The sequence below is a fragment of the Schistocerca nitens genome, chromosome 2 (genome assembly GCF_023898315.1).
Source record: "Schistocerca nitens isolate TAMUIC-IGC-003100 chromosome 2, iqSchNite1.1, whole genome shotgun sequence".
In the NCBI taxonomy this organism is placed as follows: Eukaryota; Metazoa; Arthropoda; class Insecta; order Orthoptera; family Acrididae; genus Schistocerca; species Schistocerca nitens.
This window is the reverse complement of record NC_064615.1, coordinates 485,968,782-485,992,343: the sequence shown is the minus strand read 5'-3', so window position 1 is coordinate 485,992,343 and position 23,562 is coordinate 485,968,782. Positions and strand designations below refer to the sequence as shown.

Sequence of the window (23,562 nt, the reverse complement as noted above, 5' to 3'; positions counted from 1 at the left end):
AAGCCATTAAACATATGAATTATTCATTAACTACTGGTTTATGCTTTGCAAGCTGATCAATGACGAGAATCCCCTCTGCATCCTAAAAAATACTGATCACATACTTTTTGGCAAATTAAATTGACTTCACTTTATTTTTAACCCAGGATCCCTGGCTTCCACCTGCTGCTTTGCTTGCCATATGATTTGTGGCATGGTGCAGTGGGACTACACCACATCCAAAATCACAAAATAGTTCAAAAACTCTGTTGGATTCATTTTAAAATGATCCAAGCTTTGCTGCAATTTTTTTGACATTTGACTTTGGTCAGCATTCAGCAAATGTCAAACTGTGCATCTGTTTAGTCAATCCTTTTTGTAAAATGTAGTGCATGTACTGCCTTTCTTCTGACATCCCTATGAAGTCAGCTATTTTATGCAGCTTCTATTGTCAATCATACAATTTGAATTTTTGTTTGTGCTTGCAATTTTTTTGATGACCTTTTATTAGATCATATTCAAGAAAAACATGATCACATTTGAAATGTGCCTCTCATTTCTTTTTTAATGAATTTGCTTTGGGAATAAACTTTCCAAAATACAGAATTTTATAGTGGAAGAGAGTTGAAGTTTACCCAGAAAAAATAAAATATCATTGTTATCATTGTCATCTTTGTGCTAGGATAAGAACTCTTCACTTTGTTATCCATCGTGATATCCTATGGATCAGCTCGCTCAATGAAATCAGATATTTACAACAGTTTATCTGTAAATAACCAGGAGATTGGATTTTCAACATTGAATAAGTCATTTGAGCATAGTAATCATTGATATGACTTAGGTCACTATTATAAGCAATTGCATATGACATAATACATAAATGTCAGGGTAGATTTCTTATGAGGCAATATAAGGAGGAGACCATTCAAATTTTGCATGAATAAAATTAAATACATTAAACATTATTAATGTATATATGCAAACTTAAGTGAAGAATGAATATTTTTATCAAGGCTGAGATTTGAACGCAGGTCTCCTGTTCACTAGGCAGATGTGCTTATCACTATGCCACCCTGGCACAATGGCTTTGCACTACTGCATGGACTCCCATAGCACACTTACCTCCACAATCAAAATTCCCATTCATGCTGCAGCCCTCTTAGTACTCCTCCTAAACATGAACAGCATTGCAGAGGCTCTCCAACTGTATTGGAGTAGCACCTCAGCATTGAACAAAATGGTGCAGCCGGCCCTAAACCGAGGCATATGTGCTTTAATCAAGGGTGTCATTGTGGTTAGCAAATCTGCCTAGTGAGCAGGAGTTCAAATCCCAGTCTTGGTAGAAGTTTTCATATGTAGCTTAAGTCTGTTTGTATACATCATAGATGTCTGAGACTTGAAAATATCTCCAGAAACATAGAGTTTCATTTAATTATTAGTCTACTTGGTGTTGGGTGATAAAGGGAGTAGACCTGGTTATCAGTCATATTGAGTTTATCAGGGCTGCATGAAGAAATTACTGAAGAGATCAGTTTATATCACTTTTTTTATGTTCTCCAATATTTTATTAGAATTTCACCCTCAGTATTGTATTTTCACTGATGGGTTTCATCAAAAGTGCATGAAAAATTTCAATGGACATCTTATCAAGAATGTCATACTATATCTTTTACAAACTGATAAACATCTTATATCCTTCTGTTTAGATTACAATGATAGCAAATGTTTCTCTAACAACTGTAGTTATAGGACATACACAGAAAAAAAAATAAACAGACTGAAATAATATTTCAGCTTGGTGGAGGATGTGAAATGGCAATGATGTGTGACATTATTTATGCTGGTGATAAAGCTCGTTTTGGACAACCAGAAATTATAATTGGTACAATACCTGGAGCTGGTGGTACTCAGAGATTAACAAGAGCCGTTGGTAAATCAAAAGCTATGGAAATATGCTTAACTGGAACTCCAGTTTCTGCAGAAGAAGCAGAGAAAATGGGTAAATTTCACACCAAAAATTTGTTATTTGAAACTAATGGATGTAGAATTAATGTAGCAAAACTAAATAGTGCTCTTGCATGTGTTTCTTAGTATTGCTGTTTCATCAGCATTGTTATGTAACAACAGGAATATAGCTAAAAGTTTCTATTAGTTTTACGTTGCTGCACTGTTTCATCAGCCAACAACAATAAAGTGATATAGATGAGCATAAAAATGTAACAAATCAAGTTTCCCACATGACAAATGCTGTTAAATGATATGGTATATCCTGAGTTGTTTCCAAAAATTGTTTCCCATTTACAGTCATGTCTGTCCTCTCCATTCTGGAGAATAGTGCCGCCATTCCTGTTTGAAAATATCTAGCACCAGTAGGTTCACTTGCATTTGGGTTGTACCTTATTATACTGATAATGTGACAGAAACTAAAATCACAAGAAGGTGCCATCCTTAGAAAAGAAAAAGATGCACTATGAAGGAATTATCTGAATGAATCAGAAATATGTAGATGTGATGTACATGTACAGAAAAATATATGATTATAATTTCAGAAAAAATGTATGATTAATTCAAGAGGAAGAGGTTTACAAATTGAGCAAGTCAATAACATGTCGGTCCATCTCAGACCCCTACACAAGCACTTATTCAGCTTGGCATTGATTGATAAAGTTGTTGGATGTCTTGGAATGTTGTCCCAAATTCTGTCCAGTTGGCGTGTTAGATCATCGAAATCCAGAGATAGTTGGAAGATACTGCCCATCATGCTCCAAAAGTTCTCAATTGAGGAGAGATATGGCAAACTTGCTGACCCAGGTAGGATTTGGAAAGCATGAAGACAACCAGTAGAAGCTCTCGCTGTGTGGGGGCAACCATTACCTTGCTGAAATGTAATCCCAGCATGGTTTGCAATGAAGGGCAACAAAACAGGGCATAGAATATCATTGATGTACTGACATGCTTAAGAGTATTGCGGATGAGAACCAATCGGGTCCTGCTATGAGAGGAAATGTCACCCCAGGTCATCACTCCTGGCTGATGGGCAATGTGGTGGTTGACATTCTCACTGGTATTCTACTGCTGTGGAGCATCTTCAGATACATCTTCAGCCTTGAATCTCATTGACAGGAGTGAAATTGTCTCCAGTGATGAGTCTCGCTTCGAACTCAGCCCTGATGACCAGAGAAGATATGTCTGGATACCTCCTGGACCTGATAGGATACCAACACAACGGTTGCCCACCATATGGCCTGAAAACCATGAGCGATGGTTTTAGGTGCCATTTCATTTCATAGCAAGATCCCTTTGGTTGTCGTCTGCAGAACCCATAGAGCACAGTGGTATGTCAACAATATTCAAAATTCCATTTTATTGTCTTCGTGGCAAACTATCCTGGGCTTACTTTTCAGCAAGATAATATGCATCTCTATATTGCAAGAGTTTCTATTTCTTGTTTTCATGCTTCTCAAACCCTACCTTGGCCAGTGAGGTCACCAGACCTCTCCGCAGTTGAGAATGCTTGGAGCACTATGGGCAGTGCCCTCCAACCACTCAGCATTTTGATAATCTAACACACCAAATCGACAGAATTTGGTGCCATATCCCTCAGGAGGACACCCAGAAACTCTATAGATCAATGCTGTGTAAAGGCCATAGGTGGATCAATACATCATTGAGTTGCTCAATTTGTGAAGCTCTTTTTCTTGATTAAATCATCCATTTTTCTGATACTGTAATCATTTATTTGTCTGTGCATGTGCATCACATCTGCTGATTTTCATCCCATTTGGATTATTCCTTCATGGTGAATCTCTTTTTTTTTCTTTTTTATCTTATAGTTGTATTTACTAGCCCCCAAAAAAGGAGCAATTGGACTAGAGTAGACAAATATAAAATTTAAAAAATGGGCTGAACCTGCATCTCTCAATGTTAAACGTAAAGAAATGAAGGAAGGAAGGAAATGTGGTAAAAGTGGAGAAAGATGTACAGTAGGTGAAAGGATGTCAAAGGGTTCAGAGGCAATAATGGTGCTCATAAGTGCATGAGGTTTCATCATTATTTTGAGCATTAACTTGAGTTTAAGGAGTAGTTCAACATTATATTCTTGGAATCATTTGAACTTAAGTTTTGTTATTTTTCAATTTTTGCTAAACTATTTATTGCCATTGGGAGGACATTAAAGCAAGCCAAAAAAAGTTAATTGATATAGATCTGAGTTATGGCATGAATCAAGTTATATAATTTTGGTCTTACCAAAAAGCAGAAGTTTTGCGTCGTTGGTAGACACAGACAAAAAGAAACAGTACTTGCTAGGCTAGGAATGCAGGAGGGAAGGGTGGCAGGTAGACAGGCTAGGCATGTGATGCTATATCAAAGACAGTTGGGAGCAGCACACTTTGAAGGTGATAGGAATTGGGAAAGGGTAACAGAAGCTGAGGAATTTTTGAAAAAAAAAATGTTTAAATTAGGTGAGTAGTCACAAAGGTAACTACAAAATAATATACTGTGGTGATTATACTGATTATAGTAATGTATCCAAACTGAAATAGGATATTTGCTCACTACTCATCTCTTACAATTTGCACAATATACCCAATGACTATACTAGAACTACTATGGCCAGTGGTATTGTTATAAATTGTATTATCACCAACAATCAGGAGGTAACTTTATAGCAACAGCAATTAAAATTATCTGTCTGATCAGGAAGAATAAGTAATCCCTGTAGAACAAAATGTGAAGCCTAGGAAACTCTATATTAAATACAAAAACTGTATGACAACAACATAAATACCTACAATCACAATCTGGCTAATAAAGTTTGGACTGAAATCCAAAATGGCAAAGGTTGAATAAATAGTTTTAGCTTCTTCATAACCAGATACTGTGAATATACTGATGAACTATTCCCATCAAAAGTAGATGTAAAGATGAAATAACTGCATTGCATAGGGTATCATTATTACTAGAGAAAGGTTTAAAGTGACACACAGCATCAGTAAATATAAAACTAACTGCATACATTTTTATGGCACTATAAGAAAAATAAAAAAATCTACACCATAATCCTAAAATATATGAAAATTGTTATTGGGTAGGTAATTATTGTCTCAGACAAGAAGCCAAAAACAATGTGAATGACCATAAGTTCAGAAACAGCCCCAAGGAGATCAGCTGGAGCAATTCTTTACAGAGAAACCCAGAAACTACAGCCAAAGCCAAAGCATTTAATGGTTAGTTTGTAAAGCAAATATTTGTAAGGCAAATATTTGTAAAGCAAATATTTGTAAAGCAAATATTTAACAAAGTATATCTCAAATTTCAAGAACAAATGATATGAATGAAACTTCCTGGCAGATTAAAACTGTGTGCCCGACCGAGACTCGAACTCGGAACCTTTGCCTTTCGCGGGCAAATGCTCTACCATCTGAGCCACCGAAGCATGACTCACGCCTGGTACTCACAGCTTTACTTCTGCCAGTATCTCGTCTCCTACCTTCCAAACTTTACAGAAGCTCTTCTGCAAACCTTGCAGAACTAGCACTCCTGAAAGAAAGGATACTGCGGAGACATGGCTTAGCCACAGCCTGGGGGATGTTTCCAGAATGAGATTTTCACTCTGCAGCGGAGTGTGCGCTGATATGAAACTTCCTGGCAGATTAAAACTGTGTGCCCGACCGAGACTCGAACTCAGGACCTTTGCCTTTCGCGGGCAAGTGCTCTACCATCTGAGCTACCGAAGCACGATTCACGCCCGGTACTCACAGCTTTACTTCTGCCAGTATCTCGTCTCCTACCTTCCAAACTTTACAGAAGCTCTCCTGCGAACCTTGCAGAACTAGCACTCCTGAAAGAAAGGATACTGCGGACACATGGCTTAGCCACATCCTGGGGGATGTTTCCAGAATGAGATTTTCACTCTGCAGCGGAGTGTGCGCTCATATGAAACTTCCTGGCAGGAGAGGTTCTGTAAAGTTTGGAAGGTAGGAGACGAGATACTGGCAGAAGTAAAGCTGTGAGTACCGGGCGTGAATCGTGCTTCGGTAGCTCAGATGGTAGAGCACTTGCCCGCGAAAGGCAAAGGTCCCGAGTTCGAGTCTCGGTCGGGCACACAGTTTTAATCTGCCAGGAAGTTTCATATCAGCGCACACTCCGCTGCAGAGTGAAAATCTCATTCTGGAAACATCCCCCAGGATGTGGCTAAGCCATGTCTCCGCAGTATCCTTTCTTTCAGGAGTGCTAGTTCTGCAAGGTTCGCAGGAGAGCTTCTGTAAAGTTTGGAAGGTAGGAGACGAGATACTGGCAGAAGTAAAGCTGTGAGTACCGGGCGTGAATCGTGCTTCGGTAGCTCAGATGGTAGAGCACTTGCCCGCGAAAGGCAAAGGTCCTGAGTTCGAGTCTCGGTCGGGCACACAGTTTTAATCTGCCTGGAAGTTTCATATCAGCGCACACTCCGCTGCAGAGTGAAAATCTCATTCTGGAAACATCCCCCGGGCTGTGGCTAAGCCATGTCTCCGCAGTATCCTTTCTTTCAGGAGTGCTAGTTCTGCAAGGTTCGCAGGAGAGCTTCTGTAAAGTTTGGAAGGTAGGAGACGAGATACTGGCAGAAGTAAAGCTGTGAGTACCGGGTGTGAGTCGTGCTTCGGTGGCTCAGATGGTAGAGCACTTGCCCGCGAAAGGTAAAGGTCCCGAGTTCAAGTCTCGGTCGGGCACACAGTTTTAATCTGCCAGGAAGTTTCATATCAGCGCACACTCTGCTGCAGAGTGAAAATCTCATTCTGGAAACATCCCCCAGGATGTGGCTAAGCCATGTCTCCGCAGTATCCTTTCTTTCAGGAGTGCTAGTTCTGCAAGGTTCGCAGGAGAGCTTCTGTAAAGTTTGGAAGGTAGGAGACGAGATACTGGCAGAAGTAAAGCTGTGAGTACCGGGCGTGAATCGTGCTTCGGTAGCTCAGATGGTAGAGCACTTGCCCGCGAAAGGCAAAGGTCCTGAGTTCGAGTCTCGGTCGGGCACACAGTTTTAATCTGCCAGGAAGTTTCATATCAGCGCACACTCCGTTGCAGAGTGAAAATCTCATTCTGGAAACATCCCCCAGGCTGTGGCTAAGCCATGTCTCCGCAGTATCCTTTCTTTCAGGAGTGCTAGTTCTGCAAGGTTTGCAGGAGAGCTTCTGTAAAGTTTGGAATGTAGGAGACGAGATACTGGCAGAAGTAAAGCTGTGAGTACCAGGCGTGAGTCATGCTTCGGTGGCTCAGATGGTAGAGCACTTGCCCGCGAAAGGCAAAGGTCCCGAGTTCGAGTCTCGGTCGGGCACACAGTTTTAATCTGCCAGGAAGTTTCATATCAGCGCACACTCCACTGCAGAGTGAAAGTCTCATTCTGGAAATGATATGAATGTTTCATGTCCACTAAGAAATCTATATATCTGTTTCCAACAAGTGAGGAAGAAGTAAGCAGAATTATAGATTAATTAGAAAACAGCAAGACTCAGAACATCTACCATATCTCAAATACAACTGTCATCTAAATCTATTGTTAAACCATTGATCAACAGAATTAATGAATTCACATGGATGGACTGTATCCTGAGAGTTTAAAAATTGCTAAGTTCCCACCATTACACAAAAAGTCAATTCTATAGAACCTGTAAACTACTGACCTGTTAGTATTATACTAGTAATGTCAAGAATTTTCAAACATATTCTGTATTATGGATCAAGAAACTTCTTTACATCACAAAATATCTTATTCAGAAGCCAACAGAGGTTCGAGACAGTTTAATCCATTGCTTCAGCAACACAATAACTTGTTGGCTGTGTACTACAGGGACATGGAAGAATCAACAATTGATGTATTCAGTGACCTATCAAAAGTTTTTGATTTAGATGATCACAAAATTTTTCTAGAAAAGCTAAAATTCTATGGGGTGAGAGGCAATACTACTCCGACGTGGGGAAGATCATTAACAGTAATCTTCAAGGAAGTGTTCTAGAGATTTTTTAGTATATTGTATATTAATGACTTACCTCATGATATCCAACAGGAATATAGCCTATTTGCAGAGGACACCAACACTTTAACTAAGGGATCAATCTAGAAGGAGCCACAATGAAGCTGAAAGACTTTTACGTAGACTAAATAAATAGTTTAGAAATAATAAACTGATAGTTAAAAAATTATGGACTTCATAAAACAAAATGATAAAAATTCATGAGAACAAATCTGAAAAAGTACCATGGAAAAATTTGTAGGTTTCTGACTTTATGATAAATTAACATGGACAGAGCACATCCATATCAGAAATAGTAAATAAATTCAGTCTACTATATGTTAATGGAGTTAGCCAAAATTGTTAACATTGAAGTCCTCAAAATATTTTACTTTTGACTCTTTGATCCATTTTGTAATGTGGAATATAACCATGGGGATGCACAGTAAATATAAAGAAGGTACTTACCATACAGAAAAGGTCGATTGGCATAATGACCAATGAGGGAAATACGGAAGCGTCCGATCCCACCCGTCTGCTTTGGCCCATGATGTCACAAATATGGCGGAAACAAAAACAAACACACACTTTCCACAAGAGGCCTAATGACACTAACGGGACAAGCGCGGGAAATGGGGTGTTTTGGGTGGGGGACAAACTAAATATAAACAAATTTAGACACCTTGCGTAGCTACAACGTTTAAGTGAAGACAGCCATGCATGAATACCCACCCACCTCCCCAGGGGTCGTAACCCCTGCAACCCATAGAAGATAAAGATACTTCTGTAGCTGATTAGTGTTTTTTGTCTTTAAAAAAAAATCTCAAGTGATAGAACGAATAGATCAGAAAGATAAATATACTAAACTAAAACAGAAATTGGAGGAAACAGATAATTAAAATAAGTAACAAGTGTTTTTAAATTAAAGAAAAAAATCTCACGAGATAGAACGAACAGATCAGAAAAGTAAATAAAATAAGATAAAACAGAACTGGAGACAGCCACACTCAAACCAAACTCTGCGCCATCATGACGTCACACACGACAACACCCTTACGTCACGGGTCAAAGCCGACACGTGGGATCGGACGCTTCTGTCGACCCCCAATGAGAAATGTCAGATGAAATGCAGACCAAAATTCAAACTGCTAAATATTTGACCAGTAACAAACATTATAAAATACTAGCCTACACCAAGAAAAACATTAGTCATTTTAAGAAAAATGAGGAACTGCACCAACATGAAACAAGAAACTGGTGGAAACTAAAAACAACTCAGCATAGGACAAGTTGTTATGAGGAATGTGTAACATACATGGGGATGGACCTATTCATTTGTCTTTCAAACAATATCAGCCAAATAAAGAGCATTAAAGCCTTCAAGCACATAGTCAGAGAAATATTGCATATAGATCCATTTTATTCCATACATGAATTTTCTGATCACTGGAAGGTAAATCCAAAAAGAAGATAGACACAAAGCAAGAAAATGAAAGTAAATGTCATTTAGTTTTGATCTGTAATATATACCTATGTAAATTTACATGTAAAGGCATTAGTCATAAACTTTAAAGAAGAACTTAATACACTGCAAAAGCGCATATTTATTATCCTGTAATATGTTCTACATGTGAACTAAATTGTAAAGCACACTATATAAATGTCATAACAGAATCAAAATGTCAAGGCTCATATGTAATGACACATGTACCAATTGTAATACATCAAATGTATGATTAAGTAAATTTTATACAAGAAGCTCACAGCATACTGAAAATTACTATGGTGTACAGCTTGTTTTACCAACTAGTATAATAATTAAGCCTGTAGGATGTTTTAATATTTTACTTGGTATTCCACTGCAATGCAGAATTCACGTGTCTTAAATATAAGATCCTTAATAGTTTCATCCACAGTTATATGCCTGAAATTTGTGATTCAGCTGATAATTTCTTTGTTCATTAAATAAATTCTGCAGCTTATGTTTTGGCAGGTGTCCAATGACTTTAGATTGGTCTTGTCCTTCTCACCGCATGAATTAAATAACTGCATGAGTTGTGCTGATTTTGACAGAGAATGCTTGTGTGGATGTGTATGTGTTTTCTCTGCTAAAGAAGGCTTTTGCCAAAAGTTATAATGTGTAACAGCCTTTTTGTTGTGCCTGTCTGCAACTCAGTGGGTCGTCTTTAAAGTGAGTAACAATCTATCCTTTTCCTAATATTGTTGGCATTCCAACCTAGAGTTTCCATTATTTGTACGTTCAATAGTTTTATGCATTTATTATCCTAAGTGAGACAAGCACAGCGGCTCTTTTACAGATGATATAATTTGTTTCATAAATACTGAATCAGGGACACAATACACAATGTGAGACTTTTTACAGGACTTGTGAGCAAAGTGTTCCCTGCCAGTCAGCTTATGAGTGAAGCCATCAAATTAGCTGAGAAGATCTCTTCACATTCACCTTTGATTGTGTCTCTGTGCAAAGAAGCTGTAAATACTGGTAAGTACACACTTCTGGGAAGTGTGATAATAATGTACTAAGATGAAATGGACCATTATTAAAATAGTATTTGATGATGATAAATGAAGTACAAAGATCTTATAAAACCAGAATACAGAAATGTTTCCTATTATTTAGGCACAGTTGTAATCATATTGAAATAGTAACTGATGAAAATCATTATTTATCAATTATCTTTACATACATTCTCATTTAAACAGAAACTGGATAGAGTTTAAAAATAATTTTAAGGGAGACATGTAACAAGTAAACAAAAATGTTGATATTTTTCAGCTCTTGAAACAACTCTTCAGGAAGGCCTTCACTTTGAAAAGAGGACATTCCATGCAACGTTTGCAACAGTAAGTTCAGTTAATTAAGGGAGATATTATGGTCATCTGCTTTTAGGAAACTTGAGAAACTTGCTCTTTATTAAGTAAGACAAATTTACACACAACAAATTATATCAATCATTAGCACTATAAATTGCTACATACTTTGGTCCTGACTACAACTATTCTTTGAATGATCTAGCGGATGGGATGAGGTGAAAGAAACTTTATGAAAGTTTGAGTCGCACTCACATATAATTTCAGTATATGAATTAGTATAGCTCTCTCTGTAGAGAACCTTTCATGAATATCAAATCTGGAAGATGTGAGCAGGCTATTTCATGTTCTGTGACAGGGAATTTAGTTTTCAGACCATGTGGAGAATAATAGTGGTTAATAAGTCAGTCCGCATGCACTTTTGTTTCATGAAAGCATTTAGTAGTATGGCCCCCGCCCCTATTTAACAGATGGCATGGATAGTTCTGATTCTCAGTAGACCATAATTTCAGTTGTGTAACTTAGAGCCTCCAACAGGCTTTTTGTTTGGTCACTGTTGTGGTTTATTTCTAGTATTAGGCTCTGGCTGCATTAATTGGTACAATATTTCTGGTTATTGTATAGTTTTGCCTAGTAGTAAACGGACAGGGAATGTGCATATTTTGTGCAAAAACAAGATGAATTCACTCCTGTTCATCATCAGTCAGCATAGTCCACAGTCAATAATTTTTGGATTGCTGCAGTGGGCTGCAACAGCTGAACATCTCTAGTGCCTCTGGACTTCCCTGGAAACCCAGAGGCATTAGCACCTGTTGATGCACTACATCTGATCACTTTGACCTCATAATTGTGGGAGGCAATGTAGGAACTTTTCAAATGACTGTCACCTCAGCAACAAGTATTAGTTGCTGCACAGTTTTGGTAGCACCTCTGAGGCAGCATCTCTGAGGCAGCATCATACCCAGAACCAGTTGCAGTCCTGTAAATTGGTGCCAAATTGAAGACTTAAACCAGAGGCTCAGACAACTCTGCACTGCACTTACACGAGGTGTGACAATAAAGTGATGAGACTGATGTGAAAAAAAAGTTGCTTACCTTTTTAGTCAAGTTTAGTGTTGTCTCCTTCAAAGTAGTTCCCTTCTGATTGCTCACACTTTTTCCAGTGCTTCTGCCATTGATTGTGTAGTAACACTGTTCACGTTTACGTCGCACTTCACTTAGCGTAGACCGGGACTGTGTCCTAGGCATGCCTGATGTTGACTGACTGGGCACGGCCCATGCTGCTGGAGTTGTTGTTGTTGTTCTTGTTGTTACGCCGGCAGAGGTCGCGTCCGAATTCTCGCGTGCCCTCTGGTGGACGGGACTCTACTTGCGGCAACTACCGCCCGTGACGCGCCGTGATAATGTGCGCCTCCCGCGATCTTTCTGGTGGCTACTACACTCCTCCTCCTTCGGGGGGTGAAGCCACTGTGATCCACTGCGTCGGAAGGTGGAGCGTCGGGCAGGAGCGATGACCTCCACATCCATTGGATGGCCGGAGTCGAGGGGATCTGCCAACCCTCGAGCTGGAACCTACGAATACGGCTGGAAGTGACCCACACGAAGAGGCCCCCATCGTCCCACAACCGGAGCTCGGGACAGAACGGGTGACAAGCTGTCGAACTCCGGATCCCGTTCCACCTCGGGAGGGGCAAGACCCAGTGGTGGGGACGAAGGGGAAGGGACAACCACAGGTGAACTAGCCCCCTGAGAAACCGAACCTGCTAGGGGGGCCGGCTCTCGCTGGGGCATCTCGAATGATGGCGATGCCAGTGCTGGAGCTACTGGAGGCTGCCAAGGCTGAGAGCCATCGCAGTGCGGCAGAGTCACAGCGGGGAGAGGAGGGAACGTCCCCTGTGAAACCAATACAAGTGCTGGCAATGGGGAAGCCGGTGTCCGAGAGGTCGGAGGGTGGGTGCCCGAATGTGGACGTAGCTGATTTTGGTGACGACGTACCACCCGATCCCCCGCCTGCAAGGTATAGAGCCGGCGGCCATTTCGGCGCAGGACCACCGCTGGTATCCAACGTGGATTGCGACCAAACCCACGGGCCCAGACCGACATACCCAGTGGAAAGCCAGGTACTTCGTTTTGTGAAGACTGGCGAGGACCAGGCTGGAGGAGGTGCAGCAGAGTCCTAGGTTGACGCCCATGGAGGAGCTCTGCGGGGCTGCGGTCGCCCATTGGTGTGGTCCGGTATGCCGTCAAGAAAAACGTCAAGGCTTCCTCTGCAGGAAATTCGTGCACATACTTTTTCATCTGCGTCTTAAATGTGCGCACCATGCGCTCGGCTTCCCCATTCAATTGTGGATGGAAGGGGGGAGAGCAAACATGCCGAATACCGAAGCGCCTACAAAAATCCTGGAAGGTCTGCGAAATAAACTGCGGTCCATTGTCTGAGACCAGGGTGATTGGCAGACCTTCCACAGAAAAGATTTTTGCTAGTACCTGGATTGCAACTTCTGAAGTGGTTGAGGAGCAGCGAACCACATATGGGAATCGGGAATAAGCATCAATGACAATGAGCCAAAAGCCATTGAGAAACGGGCCCGCAAAATTGATGTGAACACTTTCCCATGCTTGTGTTGCCGGCGGCCATGAAGAGAACGCTGCCCTGGGAGATGCTTGTTGGCTCGCACACTGGGAACAGGCGGCCACCAAGTGCTCAATTTCTTTGTCAATACCGGGCCAGTACACATGTCTGCGAGCCAAGGTTTTAGTACGGGAAACACCCCAGTGCCCCGCATGTAATAACATGAGGACCTCCCTTCGTAAACCTGCAGGAACAACCACGCGAGGAGCTGTATCATCGGTAGCCAGAAGGAGAACTCCTTCCTAGACCGAGAGGCGGTCTCGTAGAAGAAAATAATTACGAAGAGGGTCCGAGGCCCGCCCTGGAGGGCGGGAGGACCACCCCTGCTGAATGAGGCGAACTACTTGCCGGACAACCGGGTCAGCCGCCGTTTCCCTGGCGACTCGAGAACTAGTGATCGGAAAGCCATCAACTGCTTGGCGGGATGCCACATCCAAAAGAAAACACATAATCTCCTCTCGATCGAACGTAGGATCCGGGCCCACCGGAAGACGGGAAAGAGCGTCGGCGTTGGCATGCTGTCCTGTAGGGCGAAAATGAATGTCATAATGGTACTTAGAGAGGAACAAGGCCCAGCGCTGTAGTCTGTGGGCCACCCTATCCGGAATCTGAGAGGTGGGGCCAAATAACGATATTAACGGCTTATGGTCAGTGATTAACTGAAACTTCGTGCCGTACAAGAAAGGGTGAAACTTGGTAACAGCGTAGACAATGGCCAAAGCCTCTTTTTCCACCTGGGAGTAATGGGCCTGCGCGGGACTAAGCGTTTTAGACGCAAACGCCAGTGGTTGCTCGGAACCGTCTGCGTTGCGATGGGCCAGGACCGCCCCCACCCCATACTGCGAAGCATCTGTAGCCAGGACCAACGGCTTACGGGGATCAAAAGTAGCCAAACAAGGGGCTGAAGTGAGGAGGCCCTTCAACGAGGTGAACGCTCGCTCGCATGCAGGCGACCAATCAAAAGGAACACCCTTGTGCAGAAGGCAGTACAGGGGGTGGGCTATAGTGTAAGCCCTGGGAATGAACCGGTGGTAATAGGCTATCTTGCCTAAAAAAACTTGTAACTCTTTCAGCGAAGTGGGCCGAGGAAGGTTGACGATACCTTGGACCAAACTTCCTAGTGGCTGTATGCCATGCCGAGATATGGTGTAGCCCACATACTCAATGGACGGTTGGAAGAAGGTTGACTTACGCAGGTTGCAACGCAAGCCCACAGACCTGAATTTGAGAAAGAGGGTGCGAAGGTTGTGCAAGTGTTCCTTCGTGCTGCGGCCTGTGACAATTATGTCATCCAGGTAATTAATACAATGAGGGATTGTCGACATGACATGCTCAAGATAATGCTGGAATATCGCCGGGGCACTGGATATTCCAAAAGCCAACCGCTGGTATTGGTAAAGGCCAAACGGGGTGTTGATGACCGCTAGCCGTTTGGAGTCGTCATCAAGAGGTATCTGATGATAAGCCTCCGACAGATCGATTTTCGAAAAATATTGGCCACCCGCCACAGCGGAGAACAATTCATCAGCACGAGGCAAAGGATAGGTGTCCACCACCAATTGGGAATTAATGGTGGCCTTGAAATCGCCACAAAGACGTAAGTTTCCTGAGGGCTTCTTGACAATAACGAGGGGCGAAGCCCACTCACTGGAAGAAACGGGAAGAACGACCCCTAGGGCTGTCAGCCGGTCTAGCTCTTCCTTTACCTGAGGGCGGAGAGCCAAGGGGATCTGTCTCGCGCATAGAAAACGCGGGCGAGCTGACGCCTTCAACGTTAAGTGAGCTTCAAAATCGGAAACACGCCCCAGACCCTCCTCAAAAATATCTGGAAAGTCTGAGATCAAAGATTCCAATGAGTGATAGGGAACGTCTTCGGAGACCAACTGTATGGTGTCAGCAATAGAAAAACCGAAAGCCTGAAAGGCATCCGGGCCAAAAAGGTTAGCTGAGCTCGCATCACTGACAACAATAAAAGTAATAGGCCGAGTGACTGATTTGTAAGTCACGTCGGTAGTGAATTGACCCAGTAGGGGAATGAACTGTTTACCATAACCGCGTAGACGCCGGTAAACTGGCGCCAACGGGGGCGATCCAAGGTCGGAATAAGTTTGTGCATTCAACAACAAAACTGCCGCCCCCGTATCTACTTGCAGTTGTAACCGGCGCGACCGAACCGACACCTCGATAAAGAGTTTGTGGGCCGATGCGTCGGGAGCCTGGCCCGATGAAACTTCCTGAATGTCAACGTCCATGTCCTCTGTACTTGCTTCCTTTGATGCCTTTGAGGCTGAGCGGCAAACTTTAGCAATGTGACCTTTTTTATTACATTTGCGACAAACGGCCCAACGCTGGGGGCACTCTGACCGATCGTGATGTATATAGCACGACGCACAGGACGGCAACAGGGGCCGGCGGCCGGAATTCTGTTTACGCGCCGTGCGGGAGCGGCCGTAACGGCCGGATTGTACCGCTCGCACGTCGTCCACCTCGGACACAGTGGACGCGGCCGCGCCACCCTGAACCTCCGCGACGTCGCACCACGCTTCCAGCTGTTGACCTGCCGCGTGAGAGACTTCATACGATTGAGCAATGGACAGGACTTCCTCGAGGGAAGGGTCTTCTAACTGCAGGGCCCATTGCCTGACCTCCCTATCAGGGGCCGAACGAACAATGACGTCGCGTACCATAACGTGGGCATACGACTCTCGCGACTGCTCTGTGACAAAATGACACTTGCGACTAAGACCGTGCAGGGTAGCGGCCCACGCCCGGTAAGACTGATGGGGCTGTTTCTTGCATTGATAGAACTCGACCCTAGCTGCCACAACATGCGTGCGGCGGCGATAATATGAAGACAGCAACGAACACAATGCGTCAAAAGACAAGGACGAGGGTTCCTGCAATGGCGCTAGCTGCCGCAAAACTTGATACAGCGAAGGAGATATCCAAGACAAGAAGAGAGCACGACATACCTCTGCCTCGGCAACATGAAACGCCTGGAAATGCTGCCGAAGGCGATGTTCATATGCGTCCCAATCCTCCGCCGTCTCGTCATACGGGGGAAAGGGAGGAGGGAACTGCGCCGGAGCAGACGGCGTGGAGAGCAACGCCGGAAGCACTTGTTTCATGGTGGCCATGAGTTCCGTCTGCTGCGCAACCAAAACTCGCACCAAATCCTCCATGTCGTGGAGAAACTGCGAAACCGGAACAACGACGCAACACGCGAAAGAACGACCCTACTCGTCGCCAATTGTGTAGTAACACTGTTCACGTTTACGTCGCACTTCACTTAGCGTAGACCGGGACTGTGTCCTAGGCATGCCCGATGTTGACTGACTGGACACGGCCTGTGCTGCTGGAGTTGTTGTTGTTGTTCTTGTTGTTACGCCGGCAGAGGTCGCGTCCGAATTCTCGCGTGCCCTCTGGTGGACGGGACTCTACTTGCGGCAACTACCGCCCGTGATGCGCCGTGCCAATGTGCGCCTCCCGCGATCTTTCTGGTGGCTACTACAATTGCAACATTTCTGGAACTCATATTCTGTAATATCATCCAAGACTCTCGTCACAGCTTTTTGGACATCTTGTGTTGTTTGAAAATGGTGTCCCTTGACCGTCATCTCTTGGAAATAGAAAAAAGTCATACAGAGCAATATCTGGTGAATAAGGTGGCTGTGGTAGTACTGAAATTTGTTTTGAGGTTAAAAATTGCTGTACTGACAGAGCAGTATGGAATGGCGCATTATCTTGATGCAGAATCCAACTATCAGCAATGTTGGCACAGACATGAAGAATTCTTTTACGAAGTCTTTCTAAAATTTCTTTGTAGTAATATTGGTTAACTGTTTGTCCAGGAGACACCCGCTCTTTATGAAAAATTCCCTTGGAATTAAAGAAGCACACAAGCATGCATTCCACTTTTGACTTTGACATGCGAGCTTTTTTTGGTCTGGGTGATTTCTTTGAGCAACATTGTGAACTTTGGCATTTTGTCCCTCGATCATACTGAAAAAACCAACTTTCATCACCAGTGATAACATGGCTCAACAATTTTGGATTGATTTCCACTTGCTCTAACAGATCGGCTGCCACATTTTTCCGTGTTTCTCGTTGTTGTGGTGTGAGATTTTTGGGGACAATTTTTGCACAAATCTTTCTCATACCAAGATCTTCAGTTATTATTAGGTGAACTGTTTCTTGATTGATGTTCAATTTTCCTGCAATCATTTTCATGGATAATCTTCGATCAGATCGTGTGAGTTCACACACCCTGGTGAAGCTGACATCCGTCCGTGAGGTTGATGGCCGTCCACTGCGGTCTTCATCTTCAACATTCGTTCTGCCTTCACTAAACATTTTATGCCAATGAAAAACTTGAGCTTTTGACATAACCTCCTCTCCAAAAGCCGTGTGAAGCTTACCATAAGTTGTCATCACATTTTCACCCAGTTTAACGCAAAAAGTAATGGCATACCGTTGTGCAGTATTATGCGGTTCCATTTCCATGACGAGAGGCACAAACACTTGTTAACTTATTGCAGCACAACTCACAAATGAGCATTTGCATCGATGTGTCGCTTGGACTAGAAGCAGCTTATAGACAAAGGTCAAAGATATTGTGCCTACACAAGCCTGCAGGGTTGCCACATATTGCAAAGAAAATCAGTCTCATTACTTTATTGTCACACCTCGTATATGGCTTTCTTGATCTCTGTGATTGGGCAGAGAATTGTAGTGCACCATTCAGTAGTTTGGGAGTATATAATAGAAAAGAAATGGCTATTCACATATCAGAATATGCTATCTGGTCAGAAGTATCTAGAAATCCTTATTTAATGCAGAATTGACCTCTAGATAACATTAGAGGTGTATCCACCACTATAAAAGGAGGCAGTGAGCATTGTGTTGTCTTTAGAAATGCAGTAACAGCTGAATGAGTCAGATAGGAGAGCTAAGAGACTTTGAATGTGGACCACACAATGGAAGTCATCTGAGTAACAAATCCATAAGGGACATTTTAATGATTTAAAGTTGCCCAAGTCGACTGTGACTGTGAAATGAAACATGAAGGAACAACCAAAGCTAAACCAAGACAAGGCAGACATCATGTACTGAAGAACAAGAACCATTGAGCATTGTGGAAGGTGTTGCAACAAAACATGTGAAATCAGTGAAAGGAATCGCTTGTGAGTTTGGTAGTGCTAGCAGCAGTCCAACTAATAGAGACTTAAAAAGAATGAGGGCCAATGATCAAGTAGGCCCTCATAAGCTACACATTTCTGTAAGTGCTAAGCAACACTTGAAATGATGTAAGGAATGAAATCACTGGGCAATGGATGATAGAAAATAAGTGATTTGAAGCAATTAATCATGCTATACCCTTCAGAAATTTGATGAAAGCGTTTGGGTTTGATGAATGCCTCAAGATCATTACCTGTTATCATGTGTAGTGCCAACAGTGAAGTACAAGGAGGTGGTGTTACAGTACGGGGATGTTTTTCAGCTACATCTACACCTATGCTCTGCAAACCACTGTGAGGTGCATAGCAGAGAGTACGTCCCATTATACTAGTTATTAGGGTTTCCTCCTGTTCCAGTCCCATATGGACCATGGGAAGAATGATTGTTTGAATGCCTCTGTGCATGCAATAATTACTCTGCTCTCATCCTCATGATCCCTATGTAAGTGATATGTGTGGGGTTGTAGCATATTCGTAGAGTCATTATTTAAAGCCAGTTCTTGAAACTTTTTCATGGTTAAGATGTGGTCCCTTTATCACACTTCATAAAATACTAAATGGAAAAGCATAAGAAAACATTTTACAGCATTGAGTACTGTATTCAATATAGAAACAGTATACAGACAATGACTGCATAAACATGACAATACAGTCTGATATAAAGCAGTATTTGTGAAGTAATGATGTGTGAAAAATAACATTCTTGAAATGGAGTGGTCTGTCAAGAGTTCCGACCTTGACCAAATGGAACACCTTTGGAGTTGAGTTAAAATGCTGACCATACTACAGATCCCAGCATCCACTAACACTACCCTATCTGGTTTTGGTTCTTGAGGAAAAACAGGCTGATATTCCTCCACAGACACTCAGACACCTCATTGAAAGTTCTGGTATGAAGCAGGTGAGGTTAAAGGTAGGGTATTTGACACATTAAATCCAAAAAATAATTTAACACCCTTTATTAAAACATTAATTAAAGTACACTTGACCAAAAATGATACAGATGGAAAATTTAAAACTAGCTAATATGAAAAGCAAGTCAGCATAATGCAGCCACACCACTGCTACTATGGGCCCCCAAACTGTATCAAAGGTATCACAGTAATAAAATAAAAAAAGTAATTCAACTATGAGATAGTCAAGTTATAGAAAAATCTCACAAGTAATGGTTAATTATTTAATGGCCAGTGGCCCATTTCAGAGCTGGAGAAAGAACTTTCAGGACAAATAGCCATCTTTAGAACAAATCTTAAATTTACTTATGTAATGTAAACCTAAACAGGACTGAGGTTTAAATGTGATGCAAGTAACTTCAAATAGTGAGTGCCATAGCCACGTAACAATGATGGCCTAACAGCTGCTAATATAAGGAAGTAAACAATCAGTCAAAAATTTATATCTATTTACACTATTTAATGGGAACAATTCAGAATTTTAATTTTTAGAGGCACCAACTGAATGAGCATCATAACATTGTTTACTTCAAGCAGAGAGATATTAGTGGTAATTTGCAGTCATGAAACCCCTTATTCACAGTAACGGCCAACTGCCAGCTCTAAGTTTGAAAAAAAGTAAGTGACCCAATATCATAAGCAACAACAGAATCAGTTACAGCCACAAGATAATAAATTACTGCTTATGACACAGTAAGTAAGATTTCAGTTGATAACAACACCAACACAAGATTAAGGAAGTCCTTTATCTTTGAAATTAAAGGGGTACAATAGCATGTGAACAAGTTAGGTGAAGAAAAACTTGTGTCAATATAAGCAGTTAATGGCATTGACAGCAAACACATTTAACAATAATATTAGTACAGTGCTGCATATAAAAACACAGCTGCTGGAGATAAAATGGTTTAGTCACATAAATAAGCTAGTAATTTATTTCAAAGCCTACCTAAGGACCACCCTAAACATACAAGATTAACTAACAGTAAATGCTACAGAAACATTCACCTTTTGAGCTAGCAGTAGCCACAACAGATAAATAGCTGCAAATGTACAATCAGCCAAACTACTCATTCAAGATCTCCACAGAAAATGCGGTCTAAGTATAAATTGTGCCATCTAAGGTTCTGGAGGTTCAGAAATTAATGCCATAACTGCGTGAAACTTATGAGATGAATTACACACATGAAAGAAACAATGCAACACTACTGGAAATTGACTGTCAAATTTGATGTAATCACCATACACATATGCACACACTCTAACCATTCACTACAATTATGAGCCTATTATGAAAGCAAAATCGTATTGCAACAACATTAAGGGCTATGCACCCTCTGTATTCAATGTACACAATAATGTACCTGATGAACACAATGGTTAATCATTAAAGAGTGACTAAAACTCCATATCTGTCATTCACCAGTAAGTACAGTCATGAATGAATCCCTAGCACATTCAGTCAGCAGATCTTAATTCAAATTTGAGAGCTACAGGACACAGTTTAGTTCCCAGTCTCAGTTGTCACCTCAGTACTGCTCAGTCAAACATACAGACATCCACTGCCACAGTCTTGCACTAATAGTCACATGACAGGTCAGCTGTTTACACTCACAGCATACCTCTAATCCAACTCCAATTGCCCTTATTTGGCCTGCACAGCCAAACTTGAAATTTCTGCCACCTGTGCTGGCCTTTCACAGCTGTCAATTCACCATGTATATTCCAGCCTGCTCCTAAACTAATACTAACCTCCGAAGATATTGATATATCCCAGCAGAGTTCAAGCTAGAAGAAGGGCAGGGGGTGAGTGGGGTGGGGTTACACTCCATATTAAAGTCCACTAGCAGGTGCCCAGATACTTTTGATGAAATTGGGTATGTGTACCATCCACATGGATTTTTGTGGGTTAAGGGAATATCTAAGAGACTAGATGACAAATTACAAGATGTAAGTAGGTAAAGAAGTAAATTAGCAGAGACCATTTGTACTAAACTAAAAGTTGGCCAAGTTGGAAGTGAATAGTAGCAAAATCTTAAATTCAGACTGGAATATATATAGAAAGGTTAGCTAGATACAATGGCTGTGATGTATTTATTGCTGTAAAGGACACAATAACATCAAGTTAGGTTATTGCAGACTCTGTATTTGAAATAAACTCACGGCAGAAATTAAAGGTGGATCAAACATTGTAATTGAACACTTATATGGACAACACACTTCAAAAGACACAACACACTTCAAAAGACTTCAAAAGAAGCTGGAGTTGCAGAATGTTTCAGAAAAAACACAGAGAATATAGCGGATAAATTTTCGACTTATGCTGTTGTAATAAGGGGAGAAGTCTGTTTGTCGACTATGAAATGAGAGAATATGTGCTTTATTTTTTTTAATATCAGGGGATTTCCAGTTTCATGCATGATGGCTGCCAACAACCTTTATAGACTGTACCACCAGAACATAAAACTTTATTATGAACTCTAGTCAGAGATGCATAGCCTACATGGAAATTATTTTTACTTCAAATATTGTGGCACTGAATGTTTGAAATTATTGTCTGCTGGTAGCATATGCTGTATCCACATTATAAATCTAATGTCTCTGTATTTGATTGGTCACTAGTAAATTCATTGAATGCTGTGGAAGTAATTTCTACTGCTCTTGGCCTTCTAGTACTACTAACTTGTATGTATCATGAATCACTATTGTAGTGCAGCCTTCCAAGAGCTGTTCAACACAATGTTCATTTACCTGGGTGAACTAGTCTACAAAAGAGAAATACTGACTTGTGCAAAACACACAGAAGGACAACGTATACAACCTAAATTTTTGAAGGGGGAACTGACAACTCTGGCCCATACTACAGTATCTCCCTTCTAAGTAAGGAGACAATGAAATTCAAAAGAAATGAGCTTCATAAAAATGAAAGTCACTGTCCTGTACTTAGTTCATCATGATTTTTATAAAAATCTGAAAGAAGCTGTTGGAAAGCATCTGCTCAAGGATATGGCATTGATTTGCTTGAATGCACCAGAGTTTAAATTGCAAATATTGGTGAGAAAGCATTGGACATTTGATGAAGCCAAAATTAGGAAGTAGTCCACAACTTTTGCACAATTGCCATGTCTTCCAGTGAATGCGAAAAAGGTTTATTCCAAATGAATCTTTTAATTACTTCATCTAGGTCGTTCATGGTTGTGTGGACAACTTTCACACTTCATCAGGATGGCAGAGCCTCTTCTCACTAAGTTTAAACAAAACAAATATGTAGAGTCATGGCTGCTCCAAGCTCAATCTAATATTGGACTAAAATGAATTAATAAATAAACACCAGCAGTAGAAAGAGCAGAGGAATAAACTAATGCAGTCAACAGTAGAAGTGGTCTGGAAACAGTAAGTGTACACCAGAGGACATGCTAAAATTGTGGAAGTTGCTAGAATGACATCCTGCTTGTGGGTATCACCACAATTTTTCCAAAAAAAAAAAAAAAAGAGCACTGGTTATAGGTACTTTGATGCAACAGAAATTACCAATGTTACTGATTCAGACTTGCATGTAAAGCAGTAAATCAGATTCAAAAGATAATAAAAACATTTTAATGCTAAATGAGCATACTGGATTAGTTTGTGAAAACCCGAGACAAATAGACAAGGAAGAAAAATATTAAAATTATTCTGCAAAGTGCAGCAAAATCATTCTAAGGCATGGGTGTCTGCAATAACAAATAAACAGTTCAGAAACTGATATTCCTCTAATGCAGAGAAATACATTGTGAATTCAGATATGAATCTATTTTCAAGGGTGCACTGTCACTCAGAGATTGCTGTACACCTAACATAAAATAAACAACAATTGTGGTACTAGAATTTGATTGGAATCTCTTTTCACAATGCTAACAGTCTTCAACACAATGAAATAAAAAACTATTATGGTATGTAGTCACATT

General features: G+C 41.4%; 1 protein-coding gene across 1 annotated transcript in view; it reads left to right on the top strand.

Annotated features, from left to right (window-relative positions):
- The window catches only part of LOC126234457 (enoyl-CoA hydratase, mitochondrial-like), a 65,946-nt gene that overhangs the window by 30,420 nt on the left and 11,964 nt on the right, over window positions 1-23,562 (top strand). The window contains exons 5-7 of the mRNA XM_049943151.1: window positions 1,774-1,978; window positions 10,348-10,467; window positions 10,762-10,829. Coding sequence (XP_049799108.1) covers window positions 1,774-1,978; window positions 10,348-10,467; window positions 10,762-10,829 — 393 coding nt within the window. The remainder of the gene's footprint in view (window positions 1-1,773; window positions 1,979-10,347; window positions 10,468-10,761; window positions 10,830-23,562) is intronic.